Source organism: Gossypium arboreum, chromosome 2 (genome assembly GCF_025698485.1).
Source record: "Gossypium arboreum isolate Shixiya-1 chromosome 2, ASM2569848v2, whole genome shotgun sequence".
In the NCBI taxonomy this organism is placed as follows: Eukaryota; Viridiplantae; Streptophyta; class Magnoliopsida; order Malvales; family Malvaceae; genus Gossypium; species Gossypium arboreum.
This window is the reverse complement of record NC_069071.1, coordinates 2989936-3013034: the sequence shown is the minus strand read 5'-3', so window position 1 is coordinate 3013034 and position 23099 is coordinate 2989936. Positions and strand designations below refer to the sequence as shown.

At 29.3% G+C, this 23099-nt stretch overlaps 3 protein-coding genes across 3 annotated transcripts; 2 read left to right on the top strand and 1 right to left on the bottom strand.

Moving 5' to 3' along the window:
- The first annotated feature begins 5967 nt into the window (after nt 1–5967).
- Nucleotides 5968–9285, top strand: LOC108463594 (probable LRR receptor-like serine/threonine-protein kinase At4g37250). The gene is made up of 2 exons (XM_017763520.2): nt 5968–7765; nt 8392–9285. The coding sequence occupies exons 1-2, from the start codon at nt 6145–6147 to the stop codon at nt 9066–9068; spliced, it is 2298 nt and encodes a 765-aa protein (XP_017619009.1). The 5' UTR covers nt 5968–6144; the 3' UTR covers nt 9069–9285.
- A 1856-nt stretch (nt 9286–11141) lies between these two features.
- Nucleotides 11142–13359, top strand: LOC108463924 (microtubule-associated protein RP/EB family member 1C). Its single transcript, XM_017763934.2, has 6 exons — nt 11142–11348; nt 11446–11601; nt 11702–11808; nt 12176–12401; nt 12489–12602; nt 12708–13359. Exons 1-6 carry the CDS (start codon nt 11241–11243, stop codon nt 12984–12986), a joined length of 990 nt encoding a protein of 329 aa, XP_017619423.1. The 5' UTR covers nt 11142–11240; the 3' UTR covers nt 12987–13359.
- A 5018-nt stretch (nt 13360–18377) lies between these two features.
- On the bottom strand, nt 18378–20242 carry LOC108466602 (cyclin-D3-2). The gene is made up of 4 exons (XM_017766989.2): nt 19521–20242; nt 19221–19422; nt 19014–19144; nt 18378–18935 (listed from the first exon to the last, which is right to left on the bottom strand). The coding sequence occupies exons 1-4, from the start codon at nt 19995–19997 to the stop codon at nt 18660–18662; spliced, it is 1086 nt and encodes a 361-aa protein (XP_017622478.1). The 5' UTR covers nt 19998–20242; the 3' UTR covers nt 18378–18659.
- Nucleotides 20243–23099: the final 2857 nt, after the last annotated feature.

The following is a 23099-nucleotide window of genomic DNA, read 5'->3' as shown; positions in this document are numbered from 1 at the left end:
TCTCTTTCATCACATCCTGCAAAATTTCGTTGGACAAATGCGGATGTAATTGTGTTAATGCCTTTCGATCCTTACGCTTCTTCTCTTCATCTGTTAATGTCGAAGGCATCTTATCTATCCTAGCGGGGCATCCTCTAGATCCATCTGCAAGAATTGCTTGCATCTTAATTTGCCACAACGCAAATCGGTGTTGCGATCCAACAATGAATTTCATACTTCAAAGACGCCATTACCGTGATCGAGATGAATAACCCGGAAGCTCGATACCAATTTGTGAAAAATAAAATAGAATAAAATAAATAAAAATAAAGAACACATAAATTTTACGTGAAACCCTTTCGGAAAAAAACCACAGGCGGAGGAGAAGAAAATTCACTATGTCGAAAATTTTTTTTTTTACTCAAATACAAGAGGAATAGACTATGTCTATTTATAGGCTTGCAAAGCCATATTCTAGTAGGATTGAAACACCTTATCTAATCAATATAAAATAGATGGAGTTTAATAAGGTTTAAAACCTTATTCTAAAATAAAATAAAAGAAGTCTAGTTCTATATGGATTTTACTTTTATTTTATTTTCCATCGTATTTTATTTAAATAAAATTTGGGTCACTTAATTCTAACAATTAGAATAAATATATATTTGTAAAATTTATCAAGATAAGATGGTGCGGCAATGATCAAAACTTGACTTGACTTGAAATCTAATATTTTAATCAAAAGTTGCATCATCCTACTTCAAAACTCGATTTTCAAAAATAATCCATCTCTCGAAATAAATTTAGAAATTTTTAAGGGTTAAAATTTAATTATAATTTTTGAGAGATCAAAATATAACTTTATCATTTTAAAGAATTAAAATATTTTCTTTTCATTTTGGAGTTAAAATGTAACTTTTTCATATATTAATTTATAATTTTATTATTTCAGAGCGCACTAAACAAATATTTTTATTCAAAAAAAACTAAACATTTTTAATTTTAGGACCAAAACTTCTGCCTAACCTTAATTCGTCCCTGCCATTTTTCTGAATTATTTTACCATCCCACCTTTTCTTTTGGTTTCTTGTCAATGAAGAATACATGCGATAGAGACATTTGGGATTTGAGAAAAACTGGAGAAAAAAAAGGTAAAAGCTGCTCAACTGAAGCAACTTCAAGAAGTGGAGATGTTTGTTGACCTTTATATACAAAATAGTTAAAAACGAGATTAAATTTTCTGACAATTTACTTTAATTAATATAAATGTGACTTATAATAATTTAGAACCTGAACTTGACACTTTTTTTTAATTTGATATTTAAATTTGATTTTTTTAAGTTGGTACTTAATCTTTTTCGGGTCTAATTTGGTACATGAAATTGACTATTTTCCTAATTTGATACCTAATCTTTTTTTGTTTAACTTGATACTTGAATTTGTCAAATATTTTACAAATTACTCTAATACACTAACAATATTTTATGAGGTAGAAAAATAAGTAATGTATGACCGACATATGAAATTACTTTTAATTTTATTTATTTATTTTATTAATTGAGAACAATGGATTTCTTTTGATTTCGATTTTTAAAACTATTTTTTCTTATTTAATATTAATTAGTTAAGCATAGCTTAATACCTATTTTTCAACATAAAATTCCTCTAATCTGACAATATTTTGTAGCATAACAAATTTTTTTTAACACCGTTACTGTTTTGCGTAATTTGTATAACATTTAATAAATTTAGGTGCAAAATTGAACCTAAAAAAGCTTACGTACCAAATTAGGCCGAAAAAGTTTAGGTGCTAAATTAGAAAAAATACTAAATTTAAGTATCAAATGTTATATTAAGTCTAATTATATGTATAAATAATTTTTTTCTTTTGTTATATATCAATACTTTTTTTCTTATGGGATTTTCATCTAAAGCATAAATAATTAATAATAATAAAATGGAAAGTGAAAGTATAGAACAATGATGCCAATTACTGCTAAATTCTATCATGTAAGCTTTCCTTTTTTTTTCTTTTTCCTTTTTTTGGTAAATAATTAAAATAATTAGCAAAGCTGCTAGAGAAAAAAAAAAAAACTTTGACTTAAGGGGCATGGTGGATCCAAATTTACCTTTTCAAAAGTATCTTTTTTCTCTTCAAGAAAAAGCAGCCATGGAGCCAACTAAGAGCACACTTGCAAACTCTTAAAGAGATTTATTAAAAGTTAAAATATGATGTTAGTCCTTGTATTTTGATAAAATTTATAATTTAGTTTCTATTTTGTTTTTATTTTAAAAATTTGAGTCCGATCGTTAATATTTTTGTCAAAATTTACTAAGTTAATATATGTTGATGTTTTCATATGATATGATATATAATTCACATAGTTGTTAATAATAGGATTAAAACTTTTGAACGAGTACAATGAGTACAAAATATGAAAAAAAATAATAGTCCTATAATCTTTTATATATGAAATGTCCTAAAAATTGAAATCACAAAATAACAAGTATTGGGTGTGATAATAAGGCATATTATATTTTTAGACAGAAAACTCAAATTTGAACCCTTAAAACAACATTATTAAACCAACAACCATGAACCCTAAGTACAAGCGGCAAATCTGAAGGGGCATGGAAGGCCTTGGCCCCCCTCAAATGAATAAATTGCTATTTAAGTCTCATATAAAATGATCAAATTAAGAATAAGTGTATGATAGAATTGCACTTTGCCTCTCAAAATGAAGGAATTATAAATTAATACATTATAAAATTATGTTTTGATCTCTCAAAAGTTTATTATTCGATTTCAATCCTCCCTGAAAAAGATTTATGAATTCGTCTCTGTCCAAATATAAACCGCAAAACAAACATAGTTGATAAAAATAATATTGAGATTGTAATCGCTATTAAAACCTTAATTATTGCCATAATAGGCTTTTTAAGGTAAAAAGAAAAAGTTGAATGCATTTAGATCTTTTCCCATACATTCTTTTCCTTTTCATTATATATCAATGGGGAAAGAGGGGTTATGAAGAAAAAGGAGGTGCATTGTTTAGTAATTATTACAAAGTCAAGGGACCACATTAAACAATGTACAAAAATATCTTTTTAATCTTGTATTTATTAACACTTTTGTTTATTTCCCTTAATTCTATTATAACGAGGTCTGTAAAGCTGCCATAATAAATATTTAAAAATATTATAAAAAAAAAGAGAAAAAGATGATAATGATTATGACGATGGATTACATAATGCAAGTCCCATGTGTGAACAAGATTACATTTTTAGATCTTAAAATTCTGGGATGGAAAAGGGAACAAAATCCCAAGCTTCCTACAGTGTTATCAAACTTAAATGGGTTAATATAATTTTAGTCCCTGAACTTGGTAATTAAGGTCACTTTAGCACTTTTATTTTTTTATTCATTTTGATATCTGAACTTGGCAATGAGGTTCGTTTTGGTTTTTAAACTTGAGATATGTAAAGGTTTGATGATGAGATACTTTGAGATTATGGCACGTCATTAAATCTTTATAAAATTCAAGTTCATTGATTACAATGAACCAAACAAAAAGTACATGTACCAAAACAGAATTAATTGACAATTCTGGGGACTTAAAGTTATATTAACCTACTTAAATGTGGCTTTCTTCCTACAAAGGTTCAATTATGCCTTCAGTCCTATACTTTTGGACTTTTGAAATTTGATCCCTTTGCTTTGAAAATTAAAGTCTTATGGATTTCTATTAAATTTGAATTGTTGTATTATAATATTTAAAAGTTTTTATTTAAAAATTAAAGTTTAATTAAATTTAATAGAATTCAGCTAACAGTACTCAGTCGGACTATAATTTTTAAACTAGATAAATAGATGGATTAAACTTCTAAAATTAAAACAAAATAACTAAATTTTAAAAATATGAAAAATATAAAAACTAAAACCTTTAAAAATTAGACAATGTTAGATCTATATCCTAATAAAACAACAAATTATAGGGACCAAATATATCATTATGTAATAAAACATAGCTATGGAGCTCTTTATCAGCTTGTCTAGTGCCAAAATGAGGACAATTTATAGGGGAATCAATTATCATGGCCAGGTTATTGGTGGAAAGTAAGAGTAAACTTAGAATATCAATATTTCAAACTACATTTTTCATTTAAAAATATAATTTTTTTTGTCGATTGAATCTTAACTCGTATGAGCATTGATGTCAGTGTAGGAGAACGTAAGTTTAAGTGCGTTGAAGCATTTCATCCTCTTATTTAAGGGTTGAGGAGGGATTATGAGTAGTTTTAGGCATTATATCAAAAAATAAAGACTAAGAATTGTGATCCTACATTTATATGAAAAAAGTAAATAAAAAATAATTTTTAATAACTATAGAATTAATAGATAATTTTTTTTACAGATAAAATTTTAAGCAAGAGCAATCAAAATATCCAATTTCAAACCAACAAAAAAAATTATAAATAAGCCTCTAAACATTAATTTTAAACTGGGATTTTAACTTAAATTTCGAAAAAGTGCTTGTCAATTAAATTATTTTTCATCCTCTCATTAAATCTTTTACTTTACAAAATCATGTTTAAAATTGACATTTAATCTTTTGAAACACCTTTTAGCGATAATAATAAACACTATCAAATTTTTTAAAAACATGCACTTTTCAACCTCAATGATAAACTAGTATTAAATAAGATCGAGTTTGAGTTGGGTTTAAATTAATATTTTATAATATATACATTTAAAAATAAAAATTATATATTAAAACTCAATTAAATCATTATTTTGATTACGATTTCATAAACTAATAACCTATTAACATAATTTATTTTAACTGCACACAAAATTATTTTAATAATCATAATTAATTTAATCAAACCATCTCGATCAAAATTCATCGAATGAAATTATTTGAACCGATTTTTTACCACCCACCAAAATTTTTCTTTTTGAGTTGCAATCATGTATAAGTAGCTTCTCCACTAACATGACAGTGTTATATTTTGGGGGGTCATTTTCAACCTTTTTATTTTCCCTCTTTGTTTTCTTGTCTTCCATTATCACTTTCCCCCTCTTCTTTTTTAATTTTGTCTCGATATATCAGCATCCTTTAATTCAAACAGCAGTAACAGAGGGGAAAAGAAAAAAAAGATCATTTAAACATTGATTGCACGCACTGTCTGATGTAGTTAAGAAGGACAAGTCTTGCCAGTTCATTGTTGGGGCCATTAGTAAATTCATGTATTATTTAACAATTTTCATCTTAGGCAGAATAGTTCTTAGTTGGATTGATATAGTTATTGTTATTAACGCAGAAGGATGCGAATTTTGAGTATGTTGAAATATATTATTTTTTTATTTATGGACGGTTGAGGGGGCTATAAGTAATTTAAGATATTATATAAAAAACAAATATGATCAGAACATTTTATTATTTCCCTGAATATGTTAAGTAGACTATATTTATTGAGCCAGGGACCTTGATCTAATGAGTTTTTGAGTTTAATATAAGGTTTTGACTATTGATTTCATGAGATCGATTTATTAACTCCTGTTAATGTCGAGTTTAGTTTAACATTTTCAACATTTATTAATGTTGAGGTCATGGTTTATGGAATTGGATCAATGATTGAATCAATTAAGTCATTGATTCCCGATTTGATTGTCGATCTGGTTTTAATCAAGTAAATTATTAAAAAATTAGAAAACTTAATTCAAATGTTGTCTCAACTAATTTTTTTTTTGTCCAATTAGTTCGTACTGATTCATGAGTAAATCGATTTTTTCTCTTATTCCACATAAGAGTACTAATTGGTTCCCAGTTTGATTGATCGATCGATCCAATTTCGACACCTTTAGACGAGTTCCAAAGTCAAACTTGTTAATTGAAATTCATTTTTTTTCGTCCCAATCTAAAAAATAAAAATAAAAATTTTCAGAACAACAAAATAAAAGAAGCCTTAATTTTTAATTTATACACATTTGGTCATATCTTTATAGATTTTATTATTTTCCTTTTTAACGAAACTTGGAATAAATTATAAAAATCTCAGTCACTACCTTACTTGCTTACTCATAATCTCTTCTCCTTTTTATATCACCATTTCTCTCTCTCTCCTTACAGAAGAAATGTGGGATCATCAGTTCCACAAATCATGACTTCCTTCTTCAGCCTTAAACTCCATTTACACTCCACAATTTTCATCGTTCTTACTTTTCTTGCAGTTCAAGGTTCCGGCATAAACGTCGACGGTCTTCTTTTACTGTCTTTCAAAAAATCCATTCTCAGCGACCCTTTACAAGCACTACGAAACTGGAACTCCACCGACCAGACACCGTGTTCTTGGACCGGCGTCTTTTGTAGCAACACCAATGGCAGCGGTGGCGAGGGCGAGTCTCGTGTTACAGCTTTGTCTCTTCCTAGTTCTCAGCTCGTCGGTTCGATACCGTCAGATCTGGGTTCCATTCAACACCTCGAAAGCCTTGATTTGTCCAACAATTCACTTAATGGGTCGGTTTTAGAATCGGTTTTCAATGCGACCGAGCTTCGGTTTCTTGATTTGTCGAATAATTTGATGTCCGGTGTGATGCCGGAAACTATCGGACGGTTGCAAAGTTTGCGGTTTCTTAACCTTTCCGACAATGAGTTAGGTGGGACTTTGCCTAAAACTCTTACTACTATCCAGAATCTAACTGTTGTTTCTTTGAAGAACAATTATTTTTCCGGTGATCTTCCGGCAGGGTTTCGATCTCTTCAAGTTTTAGACCTTTCTTCGAATCTTATCGATGGTTCTTTGCCTAAGAATTTCGGCGGTGACAGTTTAACGTACTTGAACGTGTCTTACAACAGGCTTTCCGGGAAAATTCCGTCGCAATTCGCCGAGAAAATCCCTACCAATGCCACCATCGATCTTTCCTTCAACAATCTCACCGGAGAAATCCCGGATTCCGACGTGTTTAACAACCAAGAACCCAAATCTTTCTCCGGGAATCCTCATCTATGCGGCGAAATAACCGGCCGTAGCTGTCCTATAACTTCTTCACCGTCATCTTCTCCTCCGGCGATCGCAGCTTTTCCGAAAACAACAGAGTTCGCCGACACTCCTGGTCCGTCACCCGTCGGTGAAAAACCACGACGAAACAGGCTTAAACCAGGAACCATAGTAGCAATCATCATCGGAGACACAGCAGGGATTGGATTTTTCCTCATGGTTTTCTACATCATCCACAAATTAAAGAACAAAAGAAGAGTTGAAACCACCACAGTAACACAAACAGCTAACGACACAGTCAACGACAACTGGTCAACGACATCATCGTCGTCGGAATCCAGAGGGTTTACAAGATGGTCGTGTTTGAGGAACACAAAAGAAGAGTACGATGAAGAATCTGAAACCCCTTCTGAAGAAGATCAAAGTCAAGCTAATCAACGGCAAGGAATGCATGAACATGATAAAAAAGGTACATTAGTGACCGTGGATGGCGAAAACCAGCTCGAACTCGAAACTTTACTTAAAGCGTCAGCTTACATTTTAGGTGCCACGGGGTCGAGTATTATGTACAAGGCGGTGCTCGAAGACGGGACTTGTTTAGCGGTTCGAAGGATCGGGGAGAATAGTGTGGTTCGATTTAAAGACTTTGACACTCAAGTTCGAGTTATCGCCAAAATGGTGCACCCTAATTTGGTCAAGATTCGTGGGTTCTATTGGGGAGTCGATGAAAAGCTTGTTATTTACGATTTCGTCCCAAATGGCAGCCTCGCCAACTCGCGTTACAGTAAGTTACTCCGTTCCGTTTTATAATTTATATTAATTAATTTTCATTACAATTTATATTATTATTATTTTTTAAAAAAATTGACCCATTTTTTCAGTAATATCGTTACAAAATTCGAACCCGACTCCTAAGAAATTAACGTGACATTTGTTTTACACATTCGTTGCTTTCTCTTTTTTCAATTTTCTCACATTTTCCAAGGGAAACATATGCGCACGATAGCACAACTAACGTGGGTATTTGCTAAATTGCGCACGATTACTCGAGCCGTGACGGTGGAGTAGTTGAAAAACTGAGCATTGTTGTTTAATGCATGGGAAAGTCAAACTAAAGTGTCAATATCCAATTGGTATAAAGTAATTTTTAATCCCTGAATTTCATCATTTTTTCAATTTGATCCTTAAATTTTTTGTCCATATCAGTTTTGAAATTTGGCCCTAATCTTAAATTACTTTTATGTATGATAATTTTCATATAAAATCTAAAACAAAAAAACAAAAAAGTTACGTATTTTTGGGAAAAATTTCAATTGACTGGCATAAGTTTTAGGTGAAAACTATTTTTTACGATAATTTTATTTTAAACATTTTAAATGTTTTTCTTACAATCATTCTTTTTTTTTTCAGGAAAAGTTGGCTCGTCACCTTGTCATCTTCCATGGGAGGCTCGGCTAAAGATAGCCAAAGGTGTTGCACGAGGGCTAGCTTATCTCCATGACAAGAAACACGTACATGCCAATTTGAAGCCGAGCAATATCTTGTTAGGCCCCGACATGGAACCGAAGATCGGAGACTTCGGTCTCGAAAGGCTTGTAACATGCGACACAAGTACCAAAGGCGGGGTCTCGGCTCGAAACTTCGGTAGCAAAAGGTCGACGGCATCGAGAGACAGCTTCCAAGACCTAACTGGACCAAGTCCGAGTCCAAGCCCAAGCTCATTCGGATTATCACCGTACCGAGCCCCTGAATCTCTCAGGAGCCTCAAGCCTAACCCCAAGTGGGACGTTTACGCGTTTGGTGTCATTCTGCTAGAGCTTCTAACGGGGAAAGTCATAGTCGTGGACGAGTCGGGTCAAGGGAATGGGATCGTGATCGAAGATAAAATCAAGGCGTTGAGGATGGCCGATGCGCCGATCCGGGGCGAATTAGAAGGCAAAGAAGAGGGATTGTTGGCTTGTTTTACGTTGGGGTACAATTGTGCTTCTCCAGTAGCACAAAAGAGACCTTCAATGAAAGAAGCCGTACAAATTCTTGATAAAATCCCTTCTTCAACTTCATTTTCACAACACTATTTTGGATACTGATTTGAAAAAAAAAAAATTCAACACAAAATTGGAGATTACATTTGTAGACAACAATGTATGTAATGATTGATGATTGACTTATAGGGTTTTCATTTTTAATTTTTTCATTTTAACTTTTTTTGTTTCAAAGTTTGTGTTTAGTTGGAAATTGCATAACATCATGTGTTGAACCTTTCTCCATGTGGCACTAATATTTATTGCTAACTTTAAGATCAAATCCTTCTTGTTATTCGGTTAAATTTTGTACACATATTATGTCTACAATTGTATATTTAATTTATATTCTATAATTTAATCATTCTAAGTTACTATATTTTTCAAATTTTAAAATTTCAGTCTTAATATAAATTACAGTTATTAATCCATTAACTAAATTTTTAGCGAATGATATGTGTTATGTGATGATAAATGACATGGTATTACACATATAATAATATGTTTCTTTGCATTAAAATTTAAAAATAGTAGAACTTAGTGAATTTAATAGTCATTATTTGGTGAAGAATGAAATTTAAAAATTTAAAAAGTGCACTGACTAAAAATAACCCAATTAAAAATATGAATTAAATCTATAATTTTAATAAAGCACAAGAATTAATAGTAAATTTGAACCTTAGGTTTTTGACCTAACTTTTCTAATTGGTTAAACTTAGTCCTTATATTTTTTTGAAATTTTAATTTCGATCTTGGCCTAAAATAATAGTTAAATTCATTTGATTATATTTTACTATTTATCTTGATCATTTGGTTAAATTCTATGATATGGGGTAATTAGTAATAAAGGTTAGTTGCTTTTGTATTTTTGTTAATTTCAGTATTGTAACCAAACGCAGCGTTTTACATTAGCATTTTAATGAAAACGGTGCGTGTAAGGGGGGATTAGATCAGTGCTTAAAATAGGGAGTTTAGGGCAAGTTTTGAGGATTATTTCTGTTATTGCTAGGTTGTTAATTTTTGTCCGTTACCCACCCTTTTATTGACCAATCAGAAAGAGGTGAGGCAGTTATGAAAATACTCATGGTTTTCTACTTCACTCTTGCTCTTTGAAATCTCGTTTTTCTTTCTCTCTGTTTCTCTTCACATTGTTTCATTTTTCCTACTTCAATATTCTTCCATCGTCATTCTACTATTAGTTTTCTACCATGTGTGAAGTTATAAATTTAGTATATATTTTTCAATCGTATCAATTTTAATCCTTATACTTTTTAAATTCCAAATTTTTAAATTTCAAATGATAATCTATTAGTTGATTTTTTACATTTAAATAATACGTGAAAATAATAAATTGACATAATATTATATATATAATAATATGCTTACGCAATCAAATTTTGAAAATAATAGAATTTAATAAATTTCACAATTCACGTTTAGCAAGTATTAAAATTTTAAATTTCAAAATTATAAAATTAAAACTACCAAATTAATGTACTTACATATAATGCATAAAAATGATTTTTTTTACTACATAGATCAAAATCTATTTGTTTTATTTTATTTCCAAAATCTTAAAATATTTTATATCTAAAAAAATAAAAAAATAGGCTAGGATTGAGATAGTCCGATGAGTTTGGGCTTTAGCGTGAATTAAGCAACCCATGCATATTGGGCTTTACCCTTAACCCTTTTCGGAATCCTTTAATCCAACGACCTGACTCGAATGTTATTATGATTGTAATTGTAAGTATATCGATTGAGTTAGGCTAAATCAACAAAGTATATTACAATTATAATTACATATACGAAAATTTGATTGTCATTCAAATCTATACACGAAACTTTGATTATGGATATAATTATTCATATAGTACCACTTGCAATTAAAATTGTGATATCTTAATATTTGTATTAATTTAAATTTAATAATTATATATTTTCACTTAAAAAATTTTCATTTATTAAAATTTTATATATAAACAACTTAATAAAATTTAATATTTATTTTATAGTATTATATATTACTATAAATTAAAATTTAAAGATATCAAATTTAGATTTGGTCTGGTTTTCCATTTTTAGCCCTTATGTTTTTTGAATTGGAAAAATCCCGCCCATTCTCTCATTTTAAAAACCTTTTCAAACGTCTCTCTCTGTTACACCAATAGCAGCGTCATAAAGAAAAAGAAAAAGACATAGCGCTTCGATTGTCATCCTACCTGAAGGAGAAAAGCAATGGCGACGAACATCGGAATGATGGACGGTGCTTACTTCGTCGGCAGATCTGAGATCCTTGCTTGGATCAACACCACTCTCCATCTCAATCTCTCCAAAGTCGAAGAGGTTCTTTTTTTTTAATCATTAAATCTTTCTAATTTCTAATGTAAATCAAGAAAATTTCGATTTATTGATGATTTTTTTTTGGATCTGGTTTCTTCAGGCATGTTCTGGTGCCGTTCACTGTCAGTTGATGGATTCGGTTCATCCAGGGATGGTGCCGATGCACAAAGTCAATTTCGATGCCAAGAGCGAATACGAGATGATCCAGAATTACAAAGTGCTTCAAGATGTCTTTAACAAACTCAAAATCACCAAGGTCTTTTATGTTTTGTTTTAATCTTTTTTGAGGATTTATTATTATTTTTCTTCTGGTTTTTGATTTTTTTTGTTTTGAATTCTTTTTTTAATTGCTTTAGCATATTGAGGTGAGCAAGCTGGTGAAAGGAAGACCGCTTGATAATCTGGAGTTCATGCAATGGATGAAAAGATACTGTGATTCGGTTAATGGAGGCGGTCTTCATAGGTAAATTTCTTTTAAACGTTGCTTTACTTTTAATCAGATCATGCAAATGGTTTCTTTTGCCTAATTCAATTTTAAATAAATTTTAGTATTAAATTTTAGGAAACTTGGCTAACTTTAATTGTTCTATATGACTTTAGAACCAATTTCTTTGTTAGAATTGAGCATTATTGTTTTAATATTTATACCATCACCAGTATGACAGATTGCAATAGTTTTAATCATATTTGAGAGTTTCAATATGCTTGAATTTAAGGTTTTTCAGAATTTGACACTTGCATTTAGGCCTGGTCTTTAGCTGTTTGTATATCATATGAATTAAAAGAAATGAGAAGATCTATGGGTGAGTTTCTGCTGTTGTCACATGTAGTTACAATCCAGTAGAAAGGAGAGAGGCTTCTAAGGGAGGAAAAGAAGCAAGCAAGAAATCAGCACCACAACCATCCTCAACCAAGGGTTCAACTGCTGCTCCTAGACCTACATCTTCCCATGCTCGAAGGAACAGCAACGATGTTGCTTCAACCGTGAACCCTTCTAATCAATCAGCAAAGGCACCATCCAAACCATCTACATCAATGGCTGCGTATGATGAACAGGTACTTTATATTCATGGAACAAATTGATAATTTCATTAGTTTAAAGAAAGTTCAGATGAATTTTATGTTTTCTGCTTTACAATGTAGATTACTGAGTTGAAGCTATCTGTGGATAGTCTTGAGAAAGAGAGGGATTTTTACTTTGCAAAGTTGAGAGACATTGAGATTCTCTGCCAGACACCCGAAATCGAAGACTCCCCGGTATTTTCTCTTTTGACATTCAGATTTAGATTAGAGAAATGTTATATGGAGTAAAAAGGGTCATTAAAATTGATTTTTTTGATGTTTTACTCTATGTTATTGCAGATTGTTGCAGCTATCAAAAGGATTTTATATGCTACAGATGGCGACGCATCAGTAGTGACTGAAGCTCAAGCCATGCTGTCACTTGACCCCAAGGAAGCAGAGGCATTGAGTCCAATTGCTGAGGCATCGGAAGAGAAATCCGGTTCCGAGACCCAGAAGAGGAAAAACATTTTGAACACTGATGTAGATGCTGCCGGAATCATTACCTTGTCTCCAAGGCAAAGGCTAACTGATGCATCTGATGTTCACTGCAGTGGGTCACCTCTAATGACTTATTAACCTGCAACCAACTAAAAGACTTCTCAAGACCTGCTTGACAATACAGTATTGTCAAATCTCTTAGCCGTATATTTTGCAATTCTATCTGTTGTTTCTATAGTCCAACCAAGGGTGTCTAGGAAGGTTTAGGACATGACATGATATAATCCTTCATCCGAATTTGTTTGCAATGTCTAATTGGATCATGTTGTGCACTAGGAGATGTAAGAATAACATGCTACTCTATGCATATCCATTCTGCTTCAGTTCATTTTTAGCTAGACACCTCTCCTTTTTTAGATGTTTCTTTGTTATGGAATTATATAGGCTTTTAAATTTTAAATACAAGGTGTGATACATGGGAATGAATCATAGTTTCTTTGAGATTGCCCAATGCTTTTGCAGTTTACAATATTGTTTTTACTGTCTATAATGTCTTTGTTGTACAGATTGGTATTTATATGATTAATATAGGCATTGTGCTTAATTCTTGTTGAAGGCTTGGAAAAACAGGTCATGAGGAAAAGCTAATAAAAGCTCTGGCTTTTGCCATAAGGCCAAGGTGAGATCAAAAACTATTGTCATTGGCTTTATATTGTACACTATCCAGACATAAATTTACCTTTAGTTTCCCTCTTATTCCTCATCATTTATAGTCTCCTAACTTTGAACAGGTTAAAGCTTTTTGCTAACTATTTGTGTCTAATACTTATATTTGTCGTATGCGAACATAGCTAGAGAGAGATAACCCTAAACCAAGAAAAAATTTACTTATTGGATAATTGTTTATGTGACATATTTTTGTGGGTCATGGTTTGTAAAATTTTTTACACTAAAACAAGTGAATGAATCCAAATCCTGAAAAGCATTACTTCTTGTTGTAAGAAAGCCATTATAGCCACTACAAAGTCAAAAGAGCCATATACTAGATTTTGATGTGATCTAACACCCGAATGAGCTCAGGTTAAGCTGTGAAAAATGAAAAGGGAAAAAAAAATCCCGATTTTTAAACAGCAGACACCAGTTTCCACCATGTTTTGATAGGGTTAAAGTTTGTAATTAGTTTTTTATTATGCGGTGTGAATTTTAGTTTTTGTACTTTAGGTTAATATACTATTAAATATCTAAAGTTAATTTAGTGTTTAATTTAGTACATTAAGTTTAACTTTAATATTAGTTTAGGTATTTAAATTTAATGTTGGTTTAAGTACAAACATTCATTGCCCTAGATATTTTGTTTTGTTTGGGTACCAAAAACTTCAAAGTCATTCAAATACTAAATGATACATTAACTCATTCTTTAATTTTATAATTTTTAATCTTTATACTTTTTATATTTGTATTAATAGATATTTTATATCAAAATTAAAATTTAAAATCTTGAAATAATCTGACAACATTTATTAAATTTATTAAATTTACTCACAAGACTCAAGAGGGCCATACACTAGATTTGATGTGATCTGACACTTGAATGTGCTCAGGTTAAGCTATGGAAAAAAGGGGAAAAAGTTACCCCGTTTCAAAAAAGCAGTCACCAGTTCTCTATGTCTATTCGTTAGTAGAGATTTAACTTAGTTATCCAAATAGTTGCATTCGATTATTACTGTCATGGTAAAAAAGACAGGAGGGTATAGTTTTCTCTTTTACATGGTCCAAAATTCTCTTTCGGCTTTTATGGCGTAACAGAGATTTGAGCACTGTTTGGATGAATCAGTTGTGTGAAATTAACACCGATTGTACTGTTTTTTAGTGTTAGGTAGATGTGGAGGGGAGAACTCTGTTTGACTTCTAAGTTCTGGTGTCATCAATTCAGTTGTTTTTTTGCCGGTAGGTACAATTTATTGCTGCTTGCAAAAAATGTCTATGAAAGTATAAAGGAGAGAGAAATTATTGAAATGTTGTATGTATGGAGTTGATAAATCTTTCAACAGATCAGTGTTTTTAAAGATTTTGGGTAAAACAGTTAGCTTTAGTAAAGTTATTTGTGTAATAAGAAAATCAAATTATGGTTTTATTCGACTACAAAGTTTAGATTTAAAATTTAGTCTTTATATTTTAAATTTTATATAATCTGATCATTATTTTTATAATATTATTTTTGTTCTAATAGTTGCCACTATTAGTTATTTATAACAATGGACTAATTAAGAACATTACACATATACAAGAATCAGGTTATGTTAATTTAAAATATAAGATTAAATTTTGAATTGGAGTATAATAAAGAGACCAAAATTGCAATTTAATCTAAAATAATAAAAATAAATAAAAGCCATGAAGAATGTTATTTTTCAAATTGATGTTTGTGTTGAACCGAGTGGTTGTAATGTAGTGTCTTTTTAGGTCATAAAATTTTAAAAGCAAGGACCAAATTGATTAAAAACCTAAACATGTATCCTTAGAGTAAATGAGACAAAATATTGATTCCAAAAGGACAACCCATGAATTCCTACCAAACTATAAGAAAATGACCTTGTTTTTCATGTTTGAAGTTATGCCCAAGAAAATTAAAAGACTTGAGCTGCCACATTTATAAAGTTGCAATAAGTTCACTAATTTAAATCTCTCTTCCATTTTTCATTTTTCTAAATATTAATATTTGTTACATATACAAAAGAAGGATCACCATCACTATTAATGACCTCTTACTAGGAATACTTCTAACATCTAATTTTTCTAAATTAATGCCAAGATTTTCGGTATTTAATTAGTAGTTAAATTAATTTGATTAAATAAATCATTAAAAATTATAAAATAAAAAATAAAATTGGTTCAATCATTTGATTCAACTTGTTCCCAATTTAACTTGTTCCATTAGTCAATTTGATTTGTTCAAACAACCATGACTACTACCTCTATTGTCTAACCTAGTTTGCCAATGTTGTTTCCCAAGGGAACTATTTTACTAGATTGTTAGTTACTCTTGATAATCTAGCCATTTCAACAAGATATCTATTACTTGTTATTTACATACTTTACAATTCAATAATGTCACATCACTTTCTCGAATTAACAAGAGATTGATGAATGACAAACCGATTAATTGACATATCAAAAAAGGCTCGTGACTTGATGTCAATCTATTTAAATAACCAAAATCATCCCCTTCCTTCCTTCTCTTCTTGCTTTATCCAACTCCAACTTACAACTCTCCACCTTCATCATGTAAATTTATTATTACGTTCACGCCACTTTTTTGTATCAACAATATTCAACATATATTTGATCATAATACTTGTAATTATACAAGTATTATTACTTAAATTTATATTAAAATAGAATGTCGATAATAACAATGTATCGCAAAAAAATGAAAGAAAAATCAAATACAAATTTTACGTAAAAACCCTTTCGAGGAAAAAATCATGGGCAAAGGAGAAAAAAATTTACTATGTCAAATTTAAATAATTATAAGGAGTATAGACTGTGTCTGTTTATAGGCTTAGAACCTTATTCTAATCAACATCTAATAAAAATAATATAGTAAGGTTGAAACAACCTGTTCAAATCAATATCAAACGGAGAAAATAAACTTCTATATGGATTCTTCTTATGTAGCGTGGATCTTTCTATCTTGCCACTTGTATTTTATTTTAATAAGAATTTGGATCACAACTCTAACAATTTGAAATGATAACAATTTCATTTTGTTTGTTTGTTATTTTTTATTTTTTATTTATAAAACTTCAGTTTATCATTTATATAATTTTATAGCTATTACTTTCAAAAATAAAAGTTGAGTTTTTTGGTGTTATATATGATTTTATAGCAATTAAAACTATCTCACTGTTAAATACATGCTATTTACAAAAAAAAAAAATCAACAAAATTTGAAGTACATTTTGTTAACAATTCTATAACAATTTAAATATTTTAAAATAGTTATTTTAATTATTTCTTTCACCATTATAATTCCTTTTCTTAATCTTATTTGCTAAGAAGATTTTGAAATCTTACAAATTAAATAACTTCAATGATTTTTTTATTTAAAAAAAGTTAAATATTCTATAAATCACTATATTCTTCGTAAATTGAGAAATTAATCTATATACTTTTATTTTTAAGAATTTAGCCTTTTAATTTTTAAGTTTCACAATTCATGTCCAACTATTAATAATGATAAAATTATTTCTTAAAATTTAAATTCATTACAATACCACTTTTTAGTTATATTGTTATTAAGTAAGAGTTTTTTTAATTCTAAAATATCACACAAATTTGCAATTGAATCTAAAGTTAAAATATAAATATAAATCAATTAAATTCATAAAAATTATATAACATATTTTAACCTATTAGAAATATTAAAGGAAATATATATATCTATATTTAACCTATATATGAGGCAGTATTTTGACTTTTCAGCAAAGGTTGAAGTGTCAAAATCAGGTACAGGAAGGTGAAAGTGAAAGTGAAACCTCAAAAATTGGTAGTGGGCAAAAATTGTGTCACTTTCAAACTTACGAAAACCACTTATTGTAGTCGCACAATCATATTTGTTTCCCCGCCACTTAGGTAACCTCAAAAAATAATAATTGACTTCCATAGGGATTGATTTGAAATTTCTCATAATTATTTGTTTCAATTTAAATTTAATAAAATTAATGTTTTAAAATATATAATAATTGATATAATCATCAGTTCAATAATAATTAATTAGTTTAAAGTATATAAAAATTAATAAAAAATTTAAAAATTAGTTCGATCATTGATTTTGTATTGATTTCAAACGATTTATTTAAAATTTATTTGATTTCTTTATCAAACTGGTATACCGATCAATTCCAAGCTCAATTTAAAAAACACTGAAAGAAATCTCATAATCTATATAGTCTGCAATTAACTTGAATTATTATTGTATGAATTAATTTTGATGACATTTGATAATTAATATAGATTGACATTATAGTTTTGCTTTTAAGATGAAAAATGATCTCGAATTCGAGATTCACAAATACATGAAAGATACTATGCAATGGGAAAAAGATTACTTGGCATTTTCGTAGCGTATCACATTAAAATAAAGGGTTTTCAAGCTCAAAAATGAAAACCTATTGCAAAATATATGATCATAAATGGTAAAAATATCATGGAAATCCTTTTACTAAGAGTATAATTGCATTTTGTCTCATTTATTTAAAAAATGAAAAAATTTAATTATAATATGTTAGATAAAATAGCAAACCGGTCATTCTATTAAAACTTTCATCTATTTCTACTGTTAAAAACTAGTCTTTATACATTAGTATGAGATACATGTGGCATTTCATATGTCACTATATGATTATTTCATTAGTCACGCCAGTTTTTAATCTTTTGAATAGAGAGAGCAAAATATAATTTGACTCCTAAGAAATTAACGTCCCTTATACTTTTTCTAATAAAAAACTGAAAGTAGGAAAACAGAGATATTTGCAGATGCAGAGAATGTCATTGATGCATGTTTTGTTCAACAATCATACATTGGAGGAATCATAAAAGAACATGCATTTCGTTCCATCGGAAAACAGAGAAACCTACTACGACGGTCCAACGAACGATATCGATCAATTTCCGGCCCATGTTATAGCCAATTTTTGGAAAGGCAATAAATAACTAAACACATACAGATCATACATTAAGAACAATAACCAACAATATAAGCAAAAGGAATCCTACAAATGACATGTCTAATAGTACTACTTATTACTATTAACGGGGACTACTAACCGGATCGACAAACATACGGTTTACTGACGGCAGCCGCATTTGCTGGTCCGGTGCTCTACTCCTTTTGAATTGTGGATACGACGATGACGAAACCGAAGACGTTGTCACAGCCCACGAATCAACCAAGTTATCACTGCTGAAAGATGCATCAATGACACCATTAGGACTACTCGGGCTCGGAACCAATCTACGCTTACGTTTGTGGCCTCGGCTTTCCAGTAACTCCGAGATGAGCTCGTAGCACGAATTTACTTCATCCTGTCGGAAAACGAAACCGGGGATTAGCCGAAAAACAATCAGGATCCAATGATAAAGAACCCCAAAGTAATTATATACCTCACATATCTTGAGTACACCAATGAGTTGTTTTTGATATTCAACGTAATGACATGGTTCAATATCTTTAATAACATGTAGCATTGTTGCAGCAGCTAAGATTGAAGGTATATAAAGCATGAACCTTGAATCTGGGATCAAGTTGAATAATTTTAGAATAAAATGCACAATTTGTATAATTAAAGATGAAAATTTGGACTAAATTACCAGTAATGACAAGAAGAAGCAAATGTTCACAGCTATGAAGGAACTCAAAATGTAAATGAGACTTCAATCCAAGTCTACTTGTAATGTGATTAAAGAAGGAAATCGGTGTTATAGGGTTCATCCTCCATTGAAGAGTTGATAACACTAAAAGCTCCATTCTTTGTATAGTTTTTGAATCAAAAACATAGTCTGATTCTTCCACCTAAAGAAAAATGAAAAAGAAAACCCAAAAAAGAAGATGAAAAACCCATCTTTCATAACCAAATAACAAGCTTTTTGAAACACAAAATTGTAACGTACTTGAAGGTCTAAAAGGAGTGGTACTTGAGCTTCTTCAACTTTAGCAGCTAAAGATAAACAAGCAACAGCAGCTAATTGACTCATCCATGGGTTGTCTTGTTGAAGTTTCAAGCTTGAAATGAACCTATCGAAGTAATTCACAGCAAGAACCATGGTTAAAGCATTGAACCCATAGTGTTCTTTGACCTTGAAAAACAACCCCAAAGCTTGCTTTCTAGCTAAAACCAGTGGCTTGTTTAAGTTAACATCAATGTACCCATGGTGGGTCTGTTTCTCTTTAGACATTAAAACAAACAACTCATCGTCTTGTTCAAAGAAACAATCATTTTCAATGAAGAATGAAGGTAAAAATGTCTCTTTTTTCACTGTTTCAACACAAATTTCACTTCCATTGTCGTCTTCAAAGCTTTCTTCTTCTTCTTCACAATACAGCTTTTGGAGTATCAATGGTGATGAGATTTGAATCTGCTGAGCCATGGGTTTTCAAAGAAGAAGAACTTAAATACTCTCCTTTCATTATAATATCATAAAAAACAAAGCAAATCTCAATCTCATTTTTTTTTCTGTTTCACTCTTCCAACAATTTCTACAATAGTTTTGAATCTGGGTATGTATATATATATATATTTACTATGTGATACTAATAAGAGAAAAAAATTCTTTAAAATGGAAATAAAAAGAACGATACGATGAATGAAAAAAGGCGTAATTTACGGTCTAATATTGAAAATTCATAATAAATGTTTTTTTATGAAAATGATTTATAATAAATGTTTGGGTCTATTTTATAGATTTAGATATGTTTAATAAATGTTTTTAAATAAAATGTGCAACAAAGAAATCAAAATAATAAAAGTAGATAGTACTTATTTGTCTTATTGTCCAAGGGTTTATAATTATAAGGGTAAACTATCGAAATAGTCGTTTATGTTTGAAATATTACGTTTTAGTCACTTACACGTGTTGTAACATTTTAGTCACTGAGTCGTTAATTATCGTTAACGGTATAATGGTAAGCTGGCGTGACATGTTAAATCATCATTTCAAACAAAAATTTTAAATTAAATTATATAATTGATTCTCATATTTTTTTTTTGTTTTAAACAATTTAATATTTTTTCTTTTTTATGTTCTTTTAACTTTCCTTCTTTTTTTCCATTCTATTTTTCCCTTTGTTTTCCTCCATTCTTCATCTCTGTTTTCCACATAATTAATTCAAAGAAATGAGATTTTAAACATGAGGCATATGCAAAGTTATTTCACTTCAATGATCTAATAATTAATTCAAAGAATTGAGATTTTAAACATGAGGTATCTGCAAATCATGTCAAACACTCAATTAAAGGTTGTTAATGTGTAGCATTTAACTACATGATGGATTTAAGGGTCTAGTTGCACGAAAATCAATTGAGGTAGCTCTTAAACCGTTATTAGAATATGGAGAAGGGAGAAGGGAGAAAGAAAGAAAACAGATGGAGAAGTAGAAGAGAATGTAAAATATAGGGATCAATTGTATAATTTAACCAAAATTTTTTGTTATAAAAAAAATCATTAGTTTTATTTATTAAAAAGAATATTAAACTTTAAATTTTAATATTTCAGCTTTTTTTCCTTTAATAATATATACTTTATATTTTCAATTTTTTTGAAGTTATTGGAGTTAATAAAAGTAATTTTGATATTTTAAGGGTGTTCTTGATATTCCAAATATATTAATTAAATTATAAAAATTTATTATATAACTAAGTATTATTTGATTGTATTATATATTTTAATTAATATTATTTTATTGTTAAGTAAATTATTTTTAATATTTAATATTTAAATAAAAAGAAAAAGGAAAATGAAGCGATTAGTATCGCGAATTTTTCTTACATCATACCAAAAAGGTATCATGGATTTCCCAATTCTGTCACTTTGTTATACAACCACTTTCACAGAAATTTTCGTGAACCACACGCTCTGAATATCTAAAGTATTCCACTGAATGTGAGGAAGACGCGCTTAAGAGGGATGCTATTTTTTAAAAAAAAGTTTTACGGGGGTATGCGTTGACCGTTTAAAAACGGAAGTCTGTCATTTTGGGAGTTGAAAAAGGCATGGTTTTTTTTATTCTTTTTTGGTCCTCAAGTTAAATAAAAAATAAAAAAAATCAGTACAAGTACTTATGTAGATGAAAATTTTACATTTTTTACATGGTTAAAATATACCAAAAACTTACTTTTGTAATACTTGAATTTTATAAAATAATTTTAATAATGTTAATAATTTAACTTGAATTTTAAATCTAAAAAGTAGAAGGACTAAATTTTAAATTCTGAAGAGTACCGAGATTTATGGTATATTTTAACTAATAATTTTTTTATGAATTTATATACCATCAAGCAATGATCCGAATGCTAAATTGATTTTAAATTTCTAAATGTTTTAATTGAGAATTGTGTTATTAAGGTTTTTCTACTAACCCGATCATTAATTTAAGCATTAAATGTTATTTCAAATTTTAACGCGAGCATATATCAAATATGTGGATCGAATTATAAATATATGTATATTTATTGAATACATAACTTAGATCTAACATGTTATGAAATGAAATAATTCTCGTAAATTTATTAACATTGTCTTAATTTTAGCATGTTACAATGTGTACACGTATTCATAATTTAATTCATGAATTGTAAATCTGAACTTTTCATTATATTTAAATTGACATTTAACGTTTAAATTTACAACTGAATTCACAGAAAATAATATTTTAATTCATGTGTAGTTTATTATGAATGTTAATAAAAATATTTAAAATATTTTTTCATATTATTATATGTGCATACGTATGTCATATGTCAACAAGGTTAACAAATCTTTAACTTTTCATCTATTTCGAGTGATTAAATTTAAAGGCTAGAAGATAGTTTTTTTAAAAAAAATTTGAAGGGCCAAATAAGTTATTATACCTAATAAAAGCGTACTAAATACAAATAAGATTTCGACGTTGTTGGTTAAAGTTGAAATTTTGAATATTTCGACATATAATTGTAATTTTATGTCCTATGAAAAAAAAGGCAAAATGCATTAAATTTATTACTTAAATTAAAATCAAACTGAATCGAATAATATTATAGTTATTTTTAAGTTTTTTTATGGGCGCTATTTGGTATGTTGATAATGTATTTTTTATTCCATAAATAATCTTAAAAATTGATATGTATTTTTTGTATTCAGTATAAATATTTATCAACCCACTAATATTATTTATAGAATTTAAAACTCTAATGATAATATAAAAATATTTTTTTATATATTTTCTTCCTCACCATTAATCAACATTTCACAATGGAATAATAAAATAATAATTATATAATAGTTAATATCCACTTTAAATAGTACTGTTGCAAATTTAATTACTTTCACAACCATTTCAAGCAATTCTTAGTACATCATGTCACTGTTACCATTATATGTTCATAAATCAAAGTTGTTGGATGAATCTAAATAAATCAATGAAATATATACATACATACATATATATATTTCACTTAATACATTTTAATGACTATGTTTAGTTAGTTATAGGGA